This window comes from Ptiloglossa arizonensis, chromosome 13 (assembly GCF_051014685.1).
Source record: "Ptiloglossa arizonensis isolate GNS036 chromosome 13, iyPtiAriz1_principal, whole genome shotgun sequence".
Taxonomy (NCBI): Eukaryota; Metazoa; Arthropoda; class Insecta; order Hymenoptera; family Colletidae; genus Ptiloglossa; species Ptiloglossa arizonensis.
The window spans coordinates 7,600,830-7,626,501 of NC_135060.1; the positions used below are offsets into that span (position 1 = coordinate 7,600,830).

Here is a 25,672-nt window from a genome sequence, read left to right on the forward strand (position 1 = left end):
CACCTGTGGCTGAGGTGTTTCACGATTGCTAGATTCATCACTTTGAATAGTTTCATTATCCTTATAAATTTCGTCACTTATATTTTTACCAGTCGTCGGATCTACGATGTCAGTAATAGCATTTTGTCCTCTTGGTTTACGAGATTTTATTGTATTATTCGACGTACTTGTTGCACCACCGTTATGGCCTGAGTACACATCTTTAAGTTACGAAACACAAACATTTATAATACAATATGTAAAGAATATAAAATTAATTAATATTTTTATATATTAATTTAAAAAATAACATTTAAAAAAATGAAATTTTGTGTGGAATAGTACTACATTAAATTATTATTTTATAAAAAATGCACATTACTTGTCATGAATTTTCATATATCTAATTAACACTCACCACTATAAATTTTATACACATTACTTATAACATACATTGCTTAAAATTTAATATAAAACCGAACTATGTAAAAACTTTTATGTAGTAACAACTTGTCTCTTCTGTTGCCCAGAAATAACTAAATTGATGGAGGAGCTTCAGGCAAAGGTTACTATGGATGTATTCAGGTCTGAATACATCAGATATGAAGACTCAGGTAAATATTACCTGAGTCTTCATACTTCAACCCAACCATACCTGAGGTAAACCTTTGAGGACAGGTGTAAGAACTTACTAGATTCTAAGACCTTAAAACTCAACTATCCTTGGAATTTTCCAGTCATGTATAAAACCTTTAGAACTTTTACGACTTAAAAGGAACAGTGTTTTCTTGATTTATATTTGTAGGACGACAACGAGAGACGTGCGTGTGTGCGTGTGAGAGAGAGTATGCCGAGCGAAGGTACGAGCGATCCTTTGCAAGGGTCGAAACTGGTCGAGGGTCGTACCGACACGTGCGTAGCCGATGAGACCGTGAAATTTCCCGCGACTCGGACATAGTAGAGGCCCATCGGCTGATTGCCGTCTGGCAACCACTTGGGCCAGCCAGCATGGTCGGCCTACGCCCTCGACCACCCCAAGACGGGGGACACGGGTCGCGGGGCTCCAACCTGGAGAATATAAGAAAGACCGTTTCCCTGAACGGGGGCGATTATTGTAAGAATGCGTGACTGGCAAAAGGGCATTAAGTTTAGCGTACGGTGAATTGTGAAGTATCTAAAAAAGTATTGCCTATTCTAGATACGGTTTAATAGATTATGTTGTAAAGTATTCCGAAAAGTTGTGGTATAAATATTTCCGACACATCCGAACCGTTAAAGAGAAATTCTACATATTCTTTTTTTTATCGGAAATTTTACGAAGCTCAAATATTTTATATTACTGCTATTTCACATTCTTACACAAAATTATTTTATACATAAAGCATTTTTTAATATAATTACGTTTCCTTGAATATAAAACTCAACATTTTTTGCAAACATTGAAAATAAATGAAAATAATTTAAAATATAGATTTTTTTATATTAGTTTCTAATCGTTACATTTGTCTTACTGTCAGTTTCTTTTTTAATTTAAAAGATATTTGGAAAAATATAATTGTAGAGAATGTAAATACAGTACATTTTACTTAACCTATACAACAAATTGTTTTATTTGAAGTAAAAAAAAATTCAAATTAATATTGACTTGAAACATCTATGAATCTTGTGACAATAACACATATGATATAGATATATCATAAAGTTATTGATATACAAATATAAAATATACGATACAAATTGAAACTTACCAGTCTGAGAAAGAGATATGCCCATTGGGGGTAAGGGCTGAGTTTGTGGTGTAGGTTGCTGAAGTGTACCTTGTGGTACAACTGGGGCTCCTTGGGCACCGGCCAGCGGGCCTGCAACATGTTGGGCCCCACCAGTGACAGCACTTGCACCAGCTCTACTTAAATTTAGTGTTGTATTTGCTGGTTGCCCAGTGGGCCAGAAATCTACACAATAAAATAGGGTTAATTAATTTTCTGTTCATTATGCTATAACTTTATACTACTTACAAGGTTGAGGTGTTGGTGCAGGTGCACCGTACCCAAACATATTTTGTGCCGTTAGAAGGGCAGAATGTTGAAATGGTGAGTAAAATGATTGATTTTGATGTGTTTGATGCCTTTGAGGTGGACCACCAAACTAAAAGTATAAGAAATTTATTACACTTATGATCATTGATGATAGAAATGATGAATATGGCAATGATTTATAACCAAATAATACTCTGTCTACAAAGACAGTGAATCAAATTTAAGGAAATCTATTACAATGTGATTCAATAGCTCTTTTCTTTAAAAGCAAATCTTCTTATTAAGCTATTTCAGTTTTCTTGTGACATGAATAATATGATTGGTGTATGACAGTAAATATATAAAATCAACAGTACTTAACTACTACCTGAAGGGGTATTTGACTGTTCATGGGGTATACGGACTGCTGATGTGGACCAGGGTGAAGATTGGGTACTTGATACATTGTTCCAGTTTGAACTGGTAAACCACCTGGATGATAAAGTGCTGTTGGCTGACCTCCACCTCCACCGACCCCTGACATTCCCACTACCTGTGCACCAGTACCCCCTTGACCCCCCCGATGATTAATACCTCTTGGTTGTTGTGGTCTTGGACCTTGTTGATAATAACCCTGAAATTAATATATATTAAATTGATAAATACAATTCATAAATTAGTCTGAAACCATGGTATACCAATATCACAATGTGATCATATGGTAATAGTATAAATTCATTAACAGCATTATATTGAATAATCGATTTATTAATTACTTTTATAATACATCGCAATATATATATATATATATATATATATATATATATATATACACATATAACGGCTCAAGTTCGACTAATCATTTAAAATGTAAAAAATTAATATAATTTGTACTCACTTGCGAGGTCGGCCTCGTTTGTGTGGGCCCATATACTTGTGACAAAGACTGTGGTTGAGGTTGTAAATGGGCCTGTTTTCCCATTTCCTGTGGCGAGGGAGTATGCACGGGAGGTGTCGTAGTAGGCGCTGGACCTTGCGATTGTTGTGACTGTACCCCGGGTGCCGGGGTTTGAGGTGGTGCTTGCCCTCCAGCAGGACCTCCTGGCGGTATACCTGCTGCCGATTGTCCTATGGACTGTAAGCCGCCAAGTGGTGGAGGGCCTCTACCCCCAGGTACTCCTACACTACCCCCTCCCCCGCCCACCTGGCCCCCTGGTTGGGTGCCGTAATTTTGTCCAGACACATGAAACTCTGATCCTGAAATTAAAATTAACATCGATAATTTTGAATATTGCATTCTGAAACAAGTGATCAATGCTATAAAAATATAAAAATACTGGAGTCCTAAAAATCGATCGTAATATACGAAAAAGTAAAATTACATTCATAAGATACATCGTTCGTTTTGCGAAATCTGTCTCGTTCGTAACGTAGCATCGTTTCTATAATTTACGCGTTTATATATGTATTTGCATAGTTACACTAATTTACTTTGCTAGCTATGTATAAAATTAATTTTTCACATGCTGAATGGGAATATAAATTATTGGCATTGGATTAATAGTTTCACATTATTTTTACAATCGCATTAAAATGATCATAATTCAATTATTCAACAAGTGCCTATCCAAGCAACAAGTACCTCAAGAAGAGTAACTTAAAAAGTAGAGAACTTGCATCTTACATTTTTATTTCATATTATACACAAAATAAATACACTTGAACCACATACCATATCAAACATTTTTTTTTAAGTTCCTACATCGAATATATTTCAATTTTAACTACATTTCACTGCTACATTAAACAAATTGACCTTTTTAATATAAATTCATCAAATTAAATACAAACATGATTATTCTTTGTTGCTTAATCATTTACATATACACTATAAGTGCCGTGAAATTAAAAAATACAATTTTTATCTTATTTGTAAGCATATTTATAATATAAAAAAGAGACTTATATGTATAAATCAACATAGTCAGTTGATGTATCGGTAGTTATTACGAAATACATAATGATAATAATGCACTTATCCTTTATTATCATGATTTATCTTACTCATTAGACGTACTCGTTTTTGTGATGTAAAAAAAAAGACAAAAAAATAGAGTTCGTTGTACCGAGAGATTCGCATATGCGTGATATTTTCCTACCGTGCTACGTTCGCCATTCTGTCGTTAAACGAATTACTCGTGAAAGCGATTATGCGTGGAATTGCATGACATCGCTTGACACGTCGTCGCCGTCTAAGAGATGCAGTGCAATCGGTTACATGTATTACCAAAATATTCCATATTAGAATTATTTTATCTGAGGAGAAAACTGAAAATTTGCGCTAATGTAACGCACTGAAAATGTGTAATTTTCATGGAATGTGAAAAATATTTTCACCACATGCTACGAATTTATAACGAGAAAATACATTAAGGATACAGAGACAGAGAAAGGAACAAAAAAAAATATAGATACTTCATTGCTCACCGTTAAAGATCGGCACGAAGCTGGTTATCGTTTTTCGTCACGTAAAGGCTATACCTATTTGTACAAATATATCTTTACAACGAAAGAACAATGAGGTGACAGGAACGCTCGAACGTGAGCAAAGAAACCGAGAAGACGGCCTCGCAAACGGCCATCTTTGCACATGTGGGCAGGGGCCAGAGTAGTGCTGCTATCTGTAGTCCCGTGAGTGCATTGATTGCCACGAAAGGGGGGCGAGGCCGAACTCCATCGTCAGGATCGTGTTAAGTATCATGAAAACACGTAAATTATAGATACATTTATGGTCCTGTTGAATTTAGAAATTCTATTTCTATTCATTAAAATTTAATTGAATGATAAAGTGATTTTTTGAAAGCAATTATATAAAAATTTATCTGTGAACATACTTTAAAACAGACTGATATTTCACAACCCGAAAAATAGTTAAAATTTTTTACACCTCGATAGTATTTTATTTGTATTAAAATAATTTGTATCATGATGAGATAATTTATGAAGTTTATACGTAATACAATTGTTTAATGACAATTCATTTATAGTCATACTTTTATACTAGAGAGATTTTAACAATACTATTCCTAATTGCTTGTAAAGCATATGATTAGTAAACGAATGTATTTCTGTTATAGTCGATCTAAGACGTATACATGCGTATATCAACAGAATGAAAGAACGTGGCCTGGAAAATACAATACAGTATGCAATACGTCATTTCCGGTGCCAATTCCTTCCCTCTCTCTACTACGATTTTTTCCACTCCCCTACTTCCAACAATAAATCATGATATAATACGCAGATACTATGAAATGTATATCTTATACATTGATTTCGTTTATAATGGTTCAACGAACCAGCATAATTTGAAAATAATTCGAAGAAATTAGCCTCGAGAGAAACCATGTTCGAAGATAATACACATGAAAGTAGAAGTTAGGTTAGAACGATCACACATCGACCACGTGGCGACTAATAGAAGACAGTGACACACCGAAGTGATAAACGTAGAAATACGATATTTCAATGCTGTGATACTCTCGGAAAGTAAAATTCCAATATAATTATTCATTAGTACTCACAACTCATAATATAAATTATCAATTATTGAACAGTGTTATTATAAACAAAATGAGTGTCATTTGTGTTAAATGCTTAAAAAACTATACAATATATTCTTAAAGCTGATATCCATATATTGTTAGTAATTGTTGAATAATTGTAACGGTAGTAAATGCCATGAAAGGAAGAAATAAGAATTATTTGATTAAGGAAACATCAAATGAAAGTGTTATAAAATATAAAAAATATATACATATAACAAAAGGTTACTGTACGTTTTACAGCGAGAGATGCAAAAATGTAATTTATTGAAGATTAAAAAATTTATAACAATCATATTATTTGTTAACATAGTTTTTGTATATCTGAGGCAAATTATCATTCTGGAACTTTGAATGCACTATAACAGATACATAAAAAATAAGTTACAAAATCAAATATGACACTTTTACAGAGAATCTTTTGGATTAATGGCTGTATGTAAGAACATACAAAAATAATACGATGTATTCAAATTTTTATTTTTGCTATAGTCTTGTAAATTAGAAAAAGTACCTACATAAATAAAAATTACCATTGAATGAATTAGAAGTTTTTCAAATATCTATATGACAAAATTATTTGTCATTACTGGAATTTCTTGAAACGTTACAGCAGAGAAAAGGTTGGCGTCATCGCGGCGAGACGTATCATGCAAGAAGAAAGAATCGAACGTACCTTCGCGACTGTACAAGGTAGAAAGCATTTTATCGATTGACCTATATCGTGAATTGTCTACAATGCCGCCCAGGGGCGCTAAGGACTAACCTAAATACTAAACTATCCGATATATCGATATGGTAACCATTCGTAGATCACCAGTATTCACTAACCGAAACTATATTAACAAAACTTGTTATCTCGACACAAGAGTAATATAGTATTAGGAAACGCGATGAAAATGCTGTTGTATCAAATGAATGAGGGAATTCACAAAAAATTTTTATATATTGTATGTAATACGTTTACAACTGTACTATTCGACTTGAATTAATTTTGTTAAATAAAATAAATGATCGAAAAATTATAAGCAACGAAAATGATTGTAAAATGATATACCATTTAATACTATGAGTGGAATATCGTGAACTTATTTTCGCAAAGATTATTCAGTACAAGCTGAGCTTGGCCGTGTATCTGCAAATAGACGCAAACGATTCGACTCCTGACAGATAGGCCACCAGGTCAAATTAACTACCTCCAGTGTGCTCGAAAATAACGGGCTTCATGTATGTACGTACACCTCCTTTATACGCACAGGTACTCGGCATGTATATACACATACAATCACATATGCATTGTCACGCAGGGAAACATTTAATGATTGAGATAAAAAGGGAGAATGAATCTTGTGTGATTACTAACTAGTAAAAACTGTATTGAATAATTTTAAAGCTATACTAAACCCAGGAATTTCTATTTGAAGACATCAATCTCCAAAGGACAAATAAAAACTATAAACGATATATAGAAGTAATGCAAAATAAAATCTGAATTCGAGACAATGCTTCCATTGGTCACGAAAATATATGTCCATGATGGAGCAAATCAAGATTAAGCTCTCATGTAGTTGAAGTGCATGCAAGAATATATTTCAAATAATCATGATAGAAAAACATTAATTTTTCTATTCGAACTTGCACAAAAATTTTGCATGAAAATAACGTTTGGTGGAGAATTATCCACTTGGTAACAAATGTTGCGCGCTTTGAAGATATCTTTTACATTTGATGCAAAAAGAGAACTGATAGAATTTTTATTATGTATTTTCGAACTTGTATCGTTATACTATAATACAAATATTAACTTTCCATATCAAACGATATTAGGCTTTATACCTTTAGTAATGTATGGAACATATCTTCTACTACTAGTTATTATTAAATTGAAATATTAACAATTGTAAATTGTATATCATATTATTTTCCTTGTTACTTTTTAAGATGACATGATACGAAGTATGATATCAAAAAGAACAATTAAAAATTGGAAGTACACAAAATTATTCAAAAAATAAGGTGAACGAGTTTGATAAGATTCTAAAGAGCTCAAACATATGCATTAACGATACAAGCAACGTTATGTTACTTTTTTTTAACAGATACCGATAATGTATCTGTTTACCGATGATAATATCGAACAATCGATGAACCCATCGATAAGCAATTGAATCTTTTAGGAAACTATTCGGTTAGTTGTTTGTTGCACGTGTATATTTAATGACACGTGTTTCGTTTCATATGACCAATTTTTTAACGAGCAAAACCCACCAAAAATGTTCAGAGAGAATGAGGTCAATGTTTAACCCTCTAGATGCTATGGGCGGCGCATATAAACGCACAGTCTATCGGTCTAACCTCTGCGGTAAACGCCTATACGCGTTCGGTAAATATGATGAACAAACACAATTCCAAAATTTTTTTTCACACAGTGTACGATATACATTCGAATTTTAACACCAAAAGGGTTAATAATTATAATTTGATAAATTCCAAAATCTATCACTAGAAATTATAAAACATATTTTATTTTAGAAGAAGCTGTCGGCTACATGAAAAAAATATTTCTCATTGTTAAATTTTCATTACAATTTTCATTGCTCATTTGTCCTTCCATACTCCTACTTACTGATATTTGCAGTGACGACACGATACTGCGGCGGTGCTTGCTGATGCTGAGTTTGTTGCTGTTGTTGTTGCTGATGACTCAGATGGTTAATATTGACTGTCAGTTGATGATGGCTCAGCTGATGATTCAGGTGAGGACTTGGCGAGGGTGGTGGCTGATGGGCCGAATGCACGTGGTGATTGTGACCTGGCTGCGGATTTTGAGGATGGGGGGCCGGAAGGTGATGATGGTGATGCGGTCCCCCACAATGTGGTAGGAGACAGTGCATAGGTCCTACACCTACGGCAACACCCACTGCGCCCTCCTTCGAGACGCCATATCTCGAAACCATTCTTCCTGATTTAGTTTTTTCTCTTTATCCAGTGTCAGTAACGTATCTTGGCCAAAATAGTTGGTTTAAACTCGAATAAAATGATGCGTCAATAATTTCGAGGGTTCCTTTTTCAAATGACGTACATGTCAGAATTCAACGAACTATTATTATTCGTGAATACGATTACTGGAAAAATTATGCAGTACGAACGTTGTTATGTCAAATTACACAGATAATTTTTATTTTATTCCATATGTACGCTCGTTCACGTTCTTAAAATGTCGCGCGACTGTAAAAGCACGCCGTTATTGTTACGTCATAAAAATTCTTCTTATTATTATTTTCGTTTTTAATTAGCTTAAGGCTGGTCACAGTTTCGGTGTATTGAAAAATGGACAACGGTGTCAAGTGCAAAGGGCTTATCGATATCTAACCAACACTACCTCCGTTGTCCATGGACTTCTCAATCGGCAATGTTGCACCATGATGTCATCATCTACTTGATCGGCAAACGCAACAAAGAGTCTTAGAAATGCAATTTGGGTATCATGATAGCTGACGATGCCCTAAAGTTAATGAGGTCATTCAATCTTTGAAGACACTGGCAGTTTCGTTGATTTATTTTTCTCTTGGCGTATTCTGAAAATTTATTTTGTCGTATATACGTATCGTATTTAAATCGTTTTTTTCTTCGATATTTTTATATTATATTCTCTTTCTCTGATCGGTTACTATTTTCAGACTTCACTTGTTATGTTAAAGAACGTTGAAAGCATCAAAGGACATGTTTTTAAGAAGAATATCCTCGACAAACGTAGATCGAATTGTTTACGTGTAAAAATTCGAAAAGCGAAGAAATTACCGTTGAATGGTATCGAAACGAAAGAAATAAAGTGTCTTGGTCAACATTAATGAGATGATCGATCGATAGTCACCGAATTTTGCTGCCTCAAACGCGTTTTATAGACGAAATGTCTGTACACGCGACGATCCGAGAACGACATTTTCATCAAGCACTTTTAAAAAATTGAAATTAATTCACACATTGAATTCCATCATTTGAAAACACTATTCACTGTGTATTTAATTTTCGGCTCGAAAATACCGCGCCACCATATTGTTTTTGTTTCGTATAAATGCACGCGATTCCTCTTGATGCACTACTCCCGCACTCAACTGTCAAAACTTGTCAGCGTGGAGATGCACAAAGGTAGGAGACACGCTGAAACGGACGACTATCGTACCTCTTGCATGCCAAAATCGATATTTAAGGCTCGACCGGCGTCTCCCTCTTCGCACCGCCCACTCCTACCATGGGAAACTTCCTGTTCATGGAGTGCATACAGGTTATGTCTACCGAGGATGTATCACTGAACGAAATCAGCAATGCAAGAATCCGTTTAAGTAACCAGATTCCTTCAAATTTTCTTCTTTGCACGTTCTTTCTTTCCTATTGGATCACTAGAGGAAAGTCTCGAGACCGATGATCGGATGTATTCGGTCGCGTGCCGAAAAGTACCGAGCCGCGCGTTCTATGTAGTTTTCTCCGTATCGAAATTTATGTGAACGATAAAAAGTGTTGTAGATAAAAGAGCGAAATATTCGCGGCACGATGCGCACACCGGCCCGTAACTACCAAGTTTCGATGACACACACGTTAAATATCCAGAAAATGTGTACGATAAGCAAGTTTAAAATTAAGCTGAGAATTGAAACGACGGCATCGAAACGGCGTCAAGTCGTTCCTAGGTTGCGTGAGATTCTTTCACCGACACCATGAGGTTGTCCACGATGTTATCCTTTCGTTTCAAGGATCTACTTTTTTTGGTATTGCACTCCACTTTAATGTATATTTAAAGTAAGCGTTTATAGGTGTATATTGTGTTAACCCGAATAGGGGAGAAGTAAAATAACGAAAACGTGAAGACGAGCGTACCCTTTTGCAAGGGACGCGGCGTAGACTGATGCAGGCTAGTCCTTCTCGCACGACCTACGAATCGCGACCCGTGGCCCCCTACCCGCTTCGCTTTGCAACTAAGGAGCGGCAGGATCGTGCATTGATCTCAAAAGTACCCTTTGTTGTTTGACAACTTTAAAAAAAATTTTTAGAAAACTGGTAACTTGAAACGAATCACAAATTTCCAGGTTTTCTATAATATTATAGTACCAAAAATAATTAAGAAAGTAGTTTCATTAATTTATTACTTATTAAATTACTACATCTATAATGCAATTTTCCTATAGCAAACAATTTGTACGATTTATAATTAAATAATTTCAAATACATCAATTTTGAAACCATAAATCATTAAAATAATTTTTTTTAATTTTATAAATATGAATATGTTTGGTTATTTTATAAAATGTGTATGCATTTAATGTCGAAGTACAAAGTTATATTATTCCAAATACTGAGAAAATTAAGCATTAAAAATCTTAAGTACACATATTACGGTACGGTCCTGAAAAGTAGTCAAACACCAAACCCACACCGAGTCGAAGGTACAGCCGCGTGCGCAGCCAGTGAACAGAGTGCAAAGCCCTGCGCATGCGTAATGGACGTCGACACAGCAGACCCTTCAACTCGTATGAATGCAGTAGGCGCAGCCCCACGATACTTGAGGGTAAGGTGACGTGCAGCTTTGTGCATGCGCGCATATAGCCTATTCGCCTTAACTTTGCCACGAGATGTCACCCGTTTGTTCGTATTTTGTACTACTGTAAGGATCAATTGTATTATTACACAGAATAATTATCCTTTAAAATTTCCAAAAATGTATATTTTTATTTTCCGTTATAAGTTAATATCCTTAGTTGAAGAATTAATATAGAATAAATAAATTTAAAAATCGTTATCAATTAATAATAAATTAATCTATTTTTATTAGTTTGGTAATCATTAAACAAATTGAATAGGTGTGAGCAAACTCTCCTTAATACGAATAATAAAATACTGATAAACAATTTGTATTGTTAATGTATGAACAAGTTATAGGTATTAATGTTCTTTGAATGCAAATATTTAAAAATTACTATAATTATGCTCAAAGATCAAGTCCAATTTTCTACACCCTCACTTTAATGCCACTGCATTTCGTGTGAATGAATATACAATGTGAAAGTATCGGTATTGTTAAAAATAAGTAATTAACTATGAAATTTTCTACAATAACTTGAAAAAAATTTAGCCATATTTTTTGCTCATAATACTTTTATGATGTGTGTAAGTACTTAACGTTTACGAAACAGCAGAAAGTGGTATTATAGATGTATAATAAGATTGTAAATCTTATTACAGAGATTATATTATAATATTGCATGTTAATGTCTCTTAACATTATTACATACTTCATATTCAATATTAATAATATTAACATGATTTTGAAAATATTTTGCACATTACACAAAAATAAGAAACATGTTTCAATACACAATTCCTTATTCTTTTAATTGAAGACATTAATTAATCAGAAATTTATCAATATACGCTCACACTTTTTTAAAAATTACTTATATTATTTTTTTCTATGGTTAATAAAAAAAAAAAAAAAAAAAAAACAATAAAATAGTAGAATTTTCTCATTTACAACTCAAATATTTCAATACATAGCAACGAACAATTAATTCGATAAATCGAAAGAATCCTATGATTGCAGTAGATGTTACACTACTAGTAGTGAATGTTGTTTCTTGTTATTACTGCAGAAGAAAAGAAGAGAAGAAGAATGTATTTCTTAATGACAATCAAGACCGAATAAACTGAGGAAGTAAGAAAAGAGCGAGGAGTCACGAAGATACACGAGCCTGTGCATGCGTGGGCGAAAATGCACGAACGCGTGGGTTACAGAAACACGAGGAGGCGTGCTTGGCTTCGTTGAGACGAGGAACAAGATCCGCGGAATCGTGGGTATAGGTTAGGTGGGTAACCCAGTTTCGCCGGTGCACCAGGCCAGACTGCAGCAACGCCGTTCAACGATCGATACCTATATGCACCCGGTACTGCCCACAGCCTAGATTCGCTTGTCTAGGATAGGTGCAAGAAGGGGAGTGCGTGACCTACATCTCGGAAGTAGGAAATGCAACGAAAATGTAATTTAGACAGTCAAATTCGGGGATCGTTCATTCGGTAATAAAAGTACAACACACTGAAGGATATTGTGTCGCTATTATTGCATTACATTATAATTATACCCCATCTGCTTGACTGTCATTGATCAAATTTAATCTTGATTAAAGATCACGGTGATCGATCCTATGCGAAATTAAAATTTAAGTTTCTCTATGGAGCTTTCAAAAGATTTTAGTCCTTAGAAATATGATCATCCTAAATTCAACATAAGGCATCCCATTTTAATTTTTCAATACAATTATCATCGGATTTATTTACTGGTTAAAAGAATATTTTACGTGAAAGTTATATTATTTCAAGACAGAAATATTATAAATCAGCATAATTTTATTGCAAGTGAAATTGTTTTCGAGATTTGAAGTGTATTTCTATTTTTGTTGCATAAAATCACGGTAGACTTGAAATATTTATTTTGTGTTTGTAAGTAACGTCGAGGTTTAAAGCAATTTTTAATTTCTGCATTAAGTTTTGAAAGTATAATACCAATCATTAATTCATTTTTGACCTTGAATGTTCTTACATATCATAAGGTCGTTAAATTTATTTGTAACAAATCTAAATGAGAAAAATATATGACTACATTAATTGTAGAATGTCCCCCTTGTAAAGGGGAAGACATAACTTTCGTATAAACCTTTTGTTTAAACGACCACCAACAGTGTCTGAGATTGTACTCGTATCGAAAGATTAAAACGAGAGACCGTGTATTCAATTTTACTTTCTTTCTCCCTTGGTTCAACATTGATAAGAAAGATATACTCGTCGTCACCGTTGACTCATGAGATATTCAACATAAAACTAAGAAAGTGTTTGAAACAACTGATAAAATATATTGAGTTTTAAATTTAAGAAATAGCAATTTGGGGGATAAAATAAATTTAAATAAATCTAAATAAACGCATAAGATTAAAGTAATACTGTGACTAAATTGAAACGAATGTAATCCATGTTTTCTAAGCACTAAAATTGTAAATATGCAAGCTTGGATCCTTTACAAAGCGTTAAGTAAAAGAATTAGTAAGTACGCACGTACATTTCGCTTCTACGATATAGTATGTACACATACGTGTGCGTCGCATATTTTTCAAATGGTGATTGAGGTGGGGGTCGAACAGGGAGAGGGTGGAGCCGAAGTTGCCGATGGTGGGAGGGAAGAACGTCTGGCCGGTTAGACAGAAGAAAAACCGAAGATTTCGGGGATAAGAGGGAGAGGTAAGCTATGTGCGTCGAATACGCACGAAACGTCTGTAGTCGAATAGCAAAAGGGGAGAAGCAGCGAAGTTAGACCTGTAACCTCAGGCAACCTTCAGCTGTCTGGGTTCAAACGTTTCGGCCCAGACACGACGCACTAGTTCAAAGTCCTCTGGTGAAAACATAGCTGTTACTGACTCATGCTTGCCAAAAGAATTCAAAGAAATCGACCACGGTCACAAACTTTTTCAAAGCGTGCGATGATTCATTGATAATTATTATAGATATACACGGACTTCAATAACATCCAGAAATTTCCCTTGGTTCATTCAATTGCGTTGATGTTTACAATTATGTTAATATTTTCTGTGAAATTCTGGGAGATAATGTTATATTCAGAAACAAGTGTAATTATATTAAAAAAAAAAAAGATATATGCAGGTAGAAGGTGTCTCATTTAAATTGACATAACGAAATATCTCGTAGACATTAAAAACAAGATGGAATATGTCTTTCGTAATTTTGAGAGGAGATTCAAATGGTATTATTAGTTTTTGGTCGGTCAGGAAATTAGAGAATAAAATCCTAATTGATTTGTTTTTGATCGCGGGTCCAGTTACAAAGTGACACTCAAACTTTGCAAATCATTTTCGTGAAATTCTTAACCTAAGAACACTTTGTATAGGTGTAACTTATGACGCTTTAAAATTTTCTGAAAATTAATTTGAAATATTTTAGAACTACAAGAGATTGAATGAATACTCACATATAGATTGTGAGGAACTGCAACTAACACACAAACTTCATTTCCATATGTACATTACCATTTTAAGAAAATTGTTTAATTACACAGTAAAATGAACGACATAATGGGTATCCTCTTCCAAGATACCGTAATGCATACAAATTAACAGCCTCATCAATATTTTGTCTTGATTCACGATAAATAAAAATGATTTCAATTATTTTTTCAACTGTTAAATATTCCATATTTAACTCATAATAAATTAATAACTGCATAAATGTGGTTAACAATACAACATCTTCTAAACTACTTCCGCTTTGATCTGTAGAGCTTTTCGATGAGATTCAAGCTATGAGTAACTTATGTCTACATACAAGAAAATAGACTTCTGCAAAATCAAAAACAAATGCGAAAAGTAGATGAAGAAGAATATCGAAACTTTTTAGATTTTGGAAGATAATCATTTTGTAGATGTTTCTCTAAATATCTTGAAAAATAGAGGTTTCACAAAAAAATGTATCGGATAAAAGATATGCGTATTTTAAAGAGGACACGTTGTACAATAAAAAAGAAAAAAACATTGTTGGTCACAGCAGGTTCAGGTAATTGTGTAACTGGATTGTGATACTTAATCTAACGAAATTTTGTTTATGAGAGTGTCTCTTATCTGCTATTTCGTGCCTATTTTTCATTATTAATCGTAACTGGTAATCTGACGAATGAAAATTTTTAAATGCTATACACTATGTCGTTGATGACCGACATATCGAGATACACGCTAAGATATTATTTTCTATCTTCGATATTCGACATTCATCAAAAATATACGTTGCGTTATAGAGTCTATGAGATTGTTACAAAACCAAAGAATGAGAAGAAAGTAGATAGAAGGTGCACACGCCGTGGACCATAGTCCAAGTCGGTTTCCAAGGGTCTTTGAGCCATCAAGCCGTTGACCTTGGAAAGGTAGCATGGAGATCTCGTGGTGTGAGAGCAGTAGTACTCTCCTCTCTACGTGGGCGTTTGGTAGGAGGTTACAAGCCTGCGAGAGGAAAAAGGCCGATCGCAACGCAAAGGAAAGGAGTAACATGAGGCAACGAATGTCTGGATGGAGATAGAGAGTCTCCGTGAAGGGAGGGTCGATATTTACCGGCCTTCCCCCTTCCCTCAGCCGGGCAACGACCTACCACCCCTGCATGCCCACGAACTCGATCTTCTACCCTCTGTCGCTTTCTCTCTTATACAGGTACTCCTCGACTTACGACGGAGTTTCGTTCAGTAACTTTGGTCGTAACTCCAATTTCATGCAAGATATGTCAAACATAAATGTGACTGGCAAATAATAAAACAACCGACATAAATTAATCTTCATATATTTAAGTTTTATTACAGAATACGTCAATTGAAATAAGTACCTCAGTTGTAAGTCGAAGATACTAATACTACTTGTATTCAATTTATCCCGTTATACTCTTTGCCTCTGACATCATCCATCTACCTCGCTCTCTTGTACCACCCTTAGTGTCGCCACGTTATACGTTACTGCATCCTAACCCTGAAACGACTCAAGTTGTGTCCCTTGAGACGTCCAACTATACTGAGGAAGACACCGTGGTCAAGAGCGGAGGCAGGACCGTGGCGTATAAAATACACATAAACACGACATAGTGTTATCGACCTACCGACTTCTAAATCATTTGTTCGTATTTAATCTATTAGTAAACATACCAGTGTAAAAGTTACACCAATTACTATTGTAGGCACGTCTACCTTTAATTTATTTCAAATGTTTGTCCATTCTCCTAGCATTTTCATATTCTTCCTTCTCTGTGTAAAATCATTTCTAGAAGAGAACGTATCATAAAATGTAAACATTTAAAATCAGATTCAGAAAATTTTTTTTTTCTTTTTTATAAACGAAGCATAAATACGAATGAACAGGGATGGGAATCTGTGGCTTTTTGAAATATTTGGTATTTATCTTCTTTATTTATAAAATAAATTTTATCAAACGACGTATGATTAATAAATTAAAATTAAAAAATTGTTATCTTTCAAGCACAGTTTTAAAAAATTAATCGATTTTATCAATCTATTTATTGCTCTATGGTTAGTATGGTTAGTGACCCTTTTTTTATTTGGTTCGTGGACAATACACAAAAGAAAGATATAGACTAACAAACTTCGCTCGTTTGTAAATTTGTAAAAAAACATTAATTTATAACCAGGTAAATGTGTCTTTATAATTTTGGCAAAATTGACTATACACAAAGCATGTGACCTTACGAGGGATGCGTAAGATGATGTGCCGTCTTTCAATTCTAAAAGGTCCCTACCCCTGAACTAGGACTGTAGATTAACCTGTCTTATAAAAAACGTGAACGCCTTCCTTAACCTTATGCAGAATAGTGAATATTTGTATATATACAAATGAAAAATATGCGTATAAATTGAACAAGTACTGCTTTTAAAAATTGTAATGAAACAACTTATAATACGCAGCGGTATACTGCCACCTACACGGAAACAGTTAAAACGAATTTCATCAACTCGGTCGGTAAAAAAGTGAATAACTCAAAATTATTGACTTTTAAGAAACTTATAAATGTAATTGCTTATATAATAGCAATACACATTTTTCATCAGTGATCCTTAAATAATCGAAATATTCAATTTTTATTTACGATAAATTATGTAACCCTAAATGCGAATAGAAATGGCCTTTGACATTTTGTATTTAATTTTCCTCGTATATTCAGTTCTACGTTTAATTAACAATTTCAGTTACATTCTCGATTGGTTGCTTGTGGTTAATATTGAATCCGAATTTAAAACGGACGCTTTGAATAATATTAAGATGAGAAACATTGTTGCGACATACTATGAATGTCACATACGAGCATGCATGCATTCTACATCTCAACTTCTCTAATCAGGATTGTACATAAGCATGCCCGAGTACACAGTTACGCAGAATGACGTTGCTGAAGCGGAAATAGCAGTTTTACTGACTGACCTAATAACATTTGCTCATCATTTTTATCTTTCTTGTGTTTGATACACAGTGTAAAAAAAGTAGTGCCTATAGATACTAATCTACAATATTTGTATAGGAAGATTTGTTTATTATTTGTGTTTCTCCATCGGGATAATTTATTCGTTTAATAAAAAGTAGCATAGTAATCCACGAGTTCGATACTCTATGGAGTAATAAAAGTATTACGAGTCAAAGCTGAATGTCATTCTCTACTTCTTTGTTCCGACTATTCGTATTCATTCAAAAAAATTATACTTGCCACTGTTATCGGATATGTATATTTTTCACTTGCTTTTACCATCTTGGAGATTTCCACGGAAAACATATTTATCGTGCAACTTCATCGCAGAAAAATACCTTTGAACGGTTTATAATTTCTTCAAAAAAATACGCTGTTTCTCTCGTGCATTCAAACTTAAAGCTTTGTTTAAGTACTTCATTCAACATGCAATCGTAAAATACTTGCTTCATTATTAAACAAAATTGGTTTTGCAGCTATTAGTAAATAGTAACATTCTAACAATTCACAAACTGTTTTACAGATGCTGAAATCTGTAATAACAAAGAAGTCTATTGTTAAGAGTAAAAAAAAAGTAATATCAGAAAGCTTTAACTTGAAGAAATTAGAAATGATTGTATTTAACATTGTATTTCGCAGATATTGCTTACTTGAATACAGATTCATGCAAAAGAATGAAGTTCAAAATGATGTTAGGCATAATTTTATTCACACAGCAAATAATAAACGAGAATAATAAATAAATTATTATTCGTCGGCAATGACTAATTTTTATTAAATTAGAAGCTAATAAATGACTAACTAAAACCCTATTTATTCATGCATGGATTAGCACTTTCTGTTACTCGATAAATAAAATTTTTATCTAAAGAAAAATGCTACCGTAATTCTTCCTCTACGTGAACTCTAGATTTTTATCTAAATACAGATTTTACTTATCTCTTGCACGAAAATGTAGTGTTTGACAAGTATAACTGAGACATTGTTCAACACCTTTTAAGTTTATTGACAGTATTCATTGTTACTCTAGCGATTAACTGATAAATAAAGAATGAGTGCGTTCGGAAAGTTTTCACGCGGCAATAAAACTGAATTCTTGAGGTGAATAATAGGGCAGTTGAAGACGTGTTGACTCACTTTAAGCTACATTAGTGTTGGGTATAACGTGGTAGTAAAAGCAAGGATTTAATAGGCGTGTCAGCAACGTGCACGATATTTAATCGCGATTTGAAGGAGAAAGCTCTTCTGCTAAATGAAAGGACCACAGAATGATCACTTTCCAGGTAAGTAAACTAAGAGAAAAACAAGTACTATGCTGCTTAAGATAAAGGATCTCATATTTGGAGAACGAACCAAATATCAGGAATTTTGGAAAATCAGCTAAATACTAAAAATATTTAAAAAAGTACCATACAACGTGTTTGTGATATATAATAAAATATGGACGTGACTACAACAGTAAAGTCAGCACACAAAAATAATAAAAAAAAGTTTATGCAAACAGTATGACTGATCTGACCTTGTTTCTGAGTTATAGTTGTGTTTAGTATTTCAATCATTCTCGTTCCAATCTGACATTTGTAATCGACGCTTACTATCTCAGTAGAACTTCGATGGACACGTTCCGTGCTGCGTGGACCACCGGTGGTCCACAGTGGACTTCTCGTTTAGGCCATTTACGATGTTCACTATTAAGAGAATATTGTCACAAAATATTTCATAGCATTATTAATTACAATTTTTTCAATAAAAGTATATTTTTGTTTTATAGTAGCAATTTGTAGGTTAACTTTCCTTCTTGGCGATAACGATACTTGCAGTCTTATAAGTATCATAAGATATAAATTATAAGATAAAAATTATAAACGTTTAATGTACGATATCATCGATGATCCATGCAGCCTGAATAGAAAATCGGATAACATTAACGCGGCATAAAATATCTTAACAGGCTGAAAAAATCGTATCCCTCCGAATAATCGAGACCTGAGGAAAAATGATTAAAGCCATATTCTGTATAGAAAATATGTAAACTTTTTATATGGCAAAAAATGTAACTCAGAAACAAGGTTAAATAAGATAAATATTCATATACTCTTCTTTCTTTTATTTCTATATGATGAATTTAATTTAGCAGAATAAAAATTAAATTTCTACTTTGAATATTTTTTTCATAAATGTAATAGGAAAGCGGAGAACAAGGTGTTCTGTTTTTGATAAAGCTAAATTGTTGTTGTTATTGTATAATAAAATTGATTAAACGACAAATGATTAAAAGCAAAGTCCTTTAACAATTAATGTATGTTATGTACTTCATGAAATAAAAAACTATTCAACCATGCGTAAAAGTACACTTTCTACCAGGAACTGCTCAGAAGCTGGTTTACCAACCAACACGATATGCGCGTGTTAAATGTCAAAATGTTAAAGTACCGTAAATTTTCCATAAACACATTAAGTAACACGAAATAAAGTCTCATTATTTTAATACCGTTACACATTATCCTAATATTTTACTTTGATAATATCAAAAAGAAAGAAATAATTCAATCTAGAGAAACGTATACAAAAGAAAAAACTTAATACTATCTATTAAAATAGCAGTACGTACTTTAGAAATTTTTATATTAATTAAATAATAAAATAAAACATATAATGTGTAATAACCAGCTAGAATGCTAATGTCTAAGTACACAATTTTAAATAATCAACTCTTAGCCAATATTCGCATTTCTGTTCACAGACTTTTACCACATTGCTGACGAGGTCATATAAATTGTATTAGTTCTACAATAAGCTACACAATTACGTACACATCCAACGATTATATAAAAGAAAACCGACTTCCTTTTCGATAGAACGTCAAGATTATATTAATTACTTTTTTCTAATCCCTTCAACTTTTTGCACTTATACAAAACATGTATTCCAACGAATAATACTGAAAAAACTGAATGGTTTTCTTTAAAATTATGACATTAATAGTTATTAAATATTTTTAACGAATTTTACATATAAAACAAGTAAAGCATTTATATATATTGCTTATAGCAATATATAGCAAAATAATAGAATAATTATCTCCAACGTAAGAAAAAGAATATTCATAATACGTACATAATACGTACATAATACGTCATAGCTTTGCAGATACTTTCTACTTTGAATAATTGCAAAAATAAATATTTAAAATGTTATCAAAAAAAGAGGGCACGTGTAAACTTCTTCGATCGTATGTTGACATATATATAAATTATGAAGTTTTTTTAAATCTTATCGATAAAAGTTAAGATTTTCCCCCCATAATTTTTGTTCCGTAAAATGTTTCATTACTTTGTTTCATTTACACATTGTTAGAAATAATTGATCCACATTTTTACGCGTTTATATATGACCTTCAATTATAGGATCATTGAACTTGTTTTAAAAAGTAAAAAATCTTCGTTATATATTAATAAAAATATTTTAAGTAATAAAATTAGACGAGTCACCTGATATATGTCTCTTTATGATCACAATGGATCTCAAAAGTACTCTATGTTTGCAGTACTGAACTGCATTAAATAATATATGTATATCGGGTGTTCTGCAATGAGTGAAACACGACACAGAAATATTGTTCCACCGTACAGATCCAAGAATATGTTTACACTCACGGAATGCGCGCACATATTTCATGCATCTATCAGGTATTTTTGCCCCACCGAGTGTACAAACAAGAGGCTGATTCTATATGCAGAAAGCAAATGAAACTGTAAAACAAAATTGTTTTACACGATGCTTCGTATCCGATAAAACCGATTTTGCAACCACTTGAGATACGAATACGTTTTATTAAAATTCGGTTTAATAGATCTCGCTGTAGACATCTATGCTATAAATGCTTTTGTATAATATATAGAAATAATAATTTGTACGTGGAAATACTATTTTCTTACTATTAACTTCTAATTCTTCGTGCATAAACACAAAAGGCACATATAATTGAGACCTACGAATCAAGCGCACGCGTAACTCGTATATTTTCAAAATCGATTTTCTCGAAAACGAAGCTTCGTATACAAAAGTGTCACACAATCCCATCAGTTTGTTTTTGCAGATAAAATCTTCTCGTTGCTGTATCACTTCTATTGGAACATCCTGTATATCATAAACCGTGAAGCATATGAAAATTAAGGTCAAAAAATGCGAAACAATTTCTACGGGAGATTTGCGTTGAATAAATTAAGAAAAGGTGCAAATTAAATTAATAAAAAAAAGGGGACAATAGTTTCGTAAGTCGAGCAGCACAACGTGACCGTAAATACACGGTCGCGTTCAAGGAGCGACGAGATCACTAAGAAGCAAGCGAAGTACGGTTAGTTTCTCCCCGGATGTCTGATGGCCTCTTTCTTGTACAAGCGGCCTTGCCAGGAATGCACATTTTCCGCCGGTTCTCCGTTTACTTTAGCTTCGATTCGAATCGATGCACAGACGTCTGCCACCTTTCACCCATCGTCTCTCTTAATCACGTGACCAAAGCTGTTATCGTTCAACATCGTCATCGTCGTTGCTGTCGTTTGAATTGCCTCGGGAACGTTCGGCTATAATGCTCAATTTTACAACTTAGGAATGTGCTCTTTGGCATGGTATTTGTTGAAATTCATGAAGCTCCTGGACATCTAATACACCAGTAAAAAAAGTTCGAGAATGTAACGACGTACTTCCTTGATTTATCAACACTTTCAAAGCTCCAGCATTCTATAAAAATTAGACATTCAATGAAAATATTATTGCGCCAAATATTACAATACTTTCTTCAGTTTCAAATTTGGTATATTCTACCAAATTGTCCAGGAACGCGACCCCGTAATTATTACAAACAGTATATATATTACACAAATTAATAAAATCAAATATTTAAGAATCAAATCATAGTGATATATAGTATTCATTGGATGAACTTATCTATCTAATACTTTCCCTAAAATGTGTATTTCTTCTTATTTAATTTTGGATTATAGCAATTCACTTTAAAGATTAATATTCAATTTCTTTAACATATCCTAAGTTGAACACGATTTATGTCGTGAAGAATTAAACAAAATTTTACTGAATGAGAGCTGCCCCAGTATTTGGAAAAAGTTGGTCAAATATCCAAACGGAACTGGATACTTGAATACTTCGAATAATTCGATTGTTTAAGGAGCCAAACAAAATTCTATGTGTTTAAATTATTTGAATAATTCAAAATACTAACATTCTTTAGTATATTAGCTTCTTCTTACAAAACATATCCTCTAAAAAATTTCCTATTTCCTATTCTCATTTGTAATATTTAGTTTCGAAACTGTAAAGGTATGAACTAACACTTTGAAAATAATTATTTGTTATGTTTCATTAAATGTAATACAATTCGACCGTAAGTTGATTTGAAACCGGTAAGATTAATGCTTAACAGTCACTGTGCTTACGTTAGGCAACCACTTATCTAAACTATTACTCGCAAAATAGAAAGAGAAAGGAAATCTGCGGTGTTGTTTCAACGCAACCAAATAACTAGGTAGCGTATCGAAGAATGCTATGAAGTATAGTTTCTAATGGACGCGAAGACTTGTAACAAAAAAATATTTTAATTGTTATTCATGAGAAAAATAAGATTTTTTAAATCAGTGACGAGTTAAATCCTTGAAGCTTTAAAACTACGAGAAATTCTTTCATGTTTTATGAACGTCTTTCGTATGCGCAATTCTACGTTCAAAAGGTTACTGCCTGAATTCGAAAAGAATCGATTTCGGAATTTCTTTCTTGCGAACTATTAACGTTCACTGACCTAATTTATTTCCATTCAAAAGTACATTCATTTCAGTAATTCCACTTAAAAATTTATCAGAAAACTGTAGAATATGTTGGAGATAATCATCGTCGGACATATTTTTTTTGTAATATTTTGAAATGGACTCAATGCTGCTTTAACGATTTAAATGAAACAAAACGATCGGACAAATGATAACGTAATTGCTTAGTTACGATCGCAAATGTTTAAGTTTCTTAGGTAAAGTAATATGACACATTCTTTAAAATTATAATTCAATTTTTATACGTTCTTGGCGGTTTTCTGAAGTTAAAAAAAAAAGAAAGAAAGAAAAAACCCTTCATTTAAAAAAAATACATGATCGTAACTAAGTTCGGATAGTTTCACAAAGTACCTCTAGAAAATTTCTCGATATCGTTTAAGTTTCATCGTAATATTTTAGAAATACATTATCTAATTTTCATACTTTTCATAAAAACCAAAAATCGGTTTCTTCACAGTATTCAGCTATACATGTGTAATCTGTTAAAAAATAAATTTTTAAGTTTGAGTTTATACCATATTAATAAAGAATTCAAATTGAACAGTGCTCAAAAGATCCACAAGACAAATCGATGACCTGAAATGCACATAAAATTCTACCCAGGGATAGTTTCCAGGTTGGATTGCAGAATCAACGTGTCTACGTTGCAAAACTCATATCTTGATACGATAAGAGCTTCATAGTTTCTGTAAGTAACAAAGTTGACATTTTTGTATATAATCGTGGATATTGTAGAATATAATAAACCAACCTCAATTATATATTTGTGTAAATCTTCTGTAACAAGGAATCTAGACTAAGCTGCCAAAATACACAAACTATTCAACTACTGAAATAATGTACTTTATCTAACCGTGACGAGTATTCGATTATTTGACGAATACTTCGAGTAACATGGAAAACATAGAATAGTTCGAAAAAATTCGAACTGATTTTATCGATATCATATAAAAAGTTGAATTTTTAAATAAATTACGAGTCAATTAAACGGATTAAATTTTTGGTTTACTCAAAAAGATACTCCAGGGCACGACACGAGTCGAATACACAAACTAAACTTAATTTTTGTCAGTAGTCGATCAGCTGAAAATTTCTTTAGATTTAAAAGTATTTCACACTTGAAATTTTCGCGGAGACTAATGAACCAATTCAATGACCAGTTCGACAATTATAAGATACTACAGAATTATATATCATTCGTCATGACGAAAGATAACAACAATTGCGTAATTTATTCTCATAGAAATATCTAAAGTGGAAAAAAGTAAAATTAATATTATTGACACGTGCAAGCGAAAGCCACATTTCCATACAAATAATTGACTCGAAAAATATACCACGGAGATCTACGAAACCTTATTTTTTTACAAATATGTAAATTCACCCACATTTTTTTAAGAAAAAAGTTTTACAAGTAGGTTAATTCAGTTGTCTCTGTATCATAAATCATTTATATTATACATATGTATTGCAACAAGCAACACGATAGATGTAATAAAAATATTTGGTTAAATTTAAAACACATAAAGGTAACATTAAAATCTCTGCATACAACAATCTTACCAAAAATTCGAATTCAACATTATATTCTCCTTTTTATATGAAATAACATTTTTATAAACATTTTTGTATCTTCAATAAGTTATGAAATAATTGCGCGTATAAATCAAACATGTTATACGAGGTGATTTTATAACTTGTTGATTTGTTGTCAATTTTCGTTCTAACTAGCTGCAATATAGTCGAACGTCTTATTTGCAAAAGGTTAATACCCAACTGTGAAAAATCATTCACCAATATTTCAAGCGCACGAAAAGACGTTACACTGAAACAATGTCGTTATCTTTGTTATATTCATACATTTAAATCGAAGAAATATACATAAAGCTAAAGTTTTAAATGTAATGTATGTACACATAATTGCTATCTCTTTCCGAGATCACGTTCCACAGTCACGTATGTAATTATGTTCCATAAAAGCGCTTTCCGACGAAACTTTATAGGAAAATAACAAATATGGGAATACACTTTTGAAATGTATGTATAAGAGAGTTAATTACTGGCGCATCTCGACATCGAGCTCGGTTTTATTGGTTGTCCTGTGCATTATGCAATTCTGTCCGTGATGGCCTTTACAATGAACAGGCATTACTCAACAAGACGAGACAGAAGACCT

General features: G+C 33.0%; 1 protein-coding gene across 7 annotated transcripts in view; it reads right to left on the minus strand.

The window, feature by feature from the left end:
• The window catches only part of Eif4g (eukaryotic translation initiation factor 4 gamma), a 49,913-nt gene that overhangs the window by 19,679 nt on the left and 4,562 nt on the right, over window positions 1-25,672 (minus strand). For 3 of the 7 annotated variants that reach the window (XM_076325846.1, XM_076325849.1, XM_076325848.1), the window contains 5 exons: window positions 2,893-3,251; window positions 2,377-2,628; window positions 1,995-2,124; window positions 1,728-1,931; window positions 4-200 (listed from right to left, as the gene is read on the minus strand). In XM_076325846.1, coding sequence (XP_076181961.1) covers window positions 4-200; window positions 1,728-1,931; window positions 1,995-2,124; window positions 2,377-2,628; window positions 2,893-3,251 — 1,142 coding nt within the window. Of the gene's footprint in view, window positions 1-3; window positions 201-1,727; window positions 1,932-1,994; window positions 2,125-2,376; window positions 2,629-2,892; window positions 3,252-8,225; window positions 8,852-25,672 lie in introns of those variants that run through there. The other 4 variants (XM_076325845.1, XM_076325844.1, XM_076325843.1 and 1 more) reach the window with 4 other exon arrangements.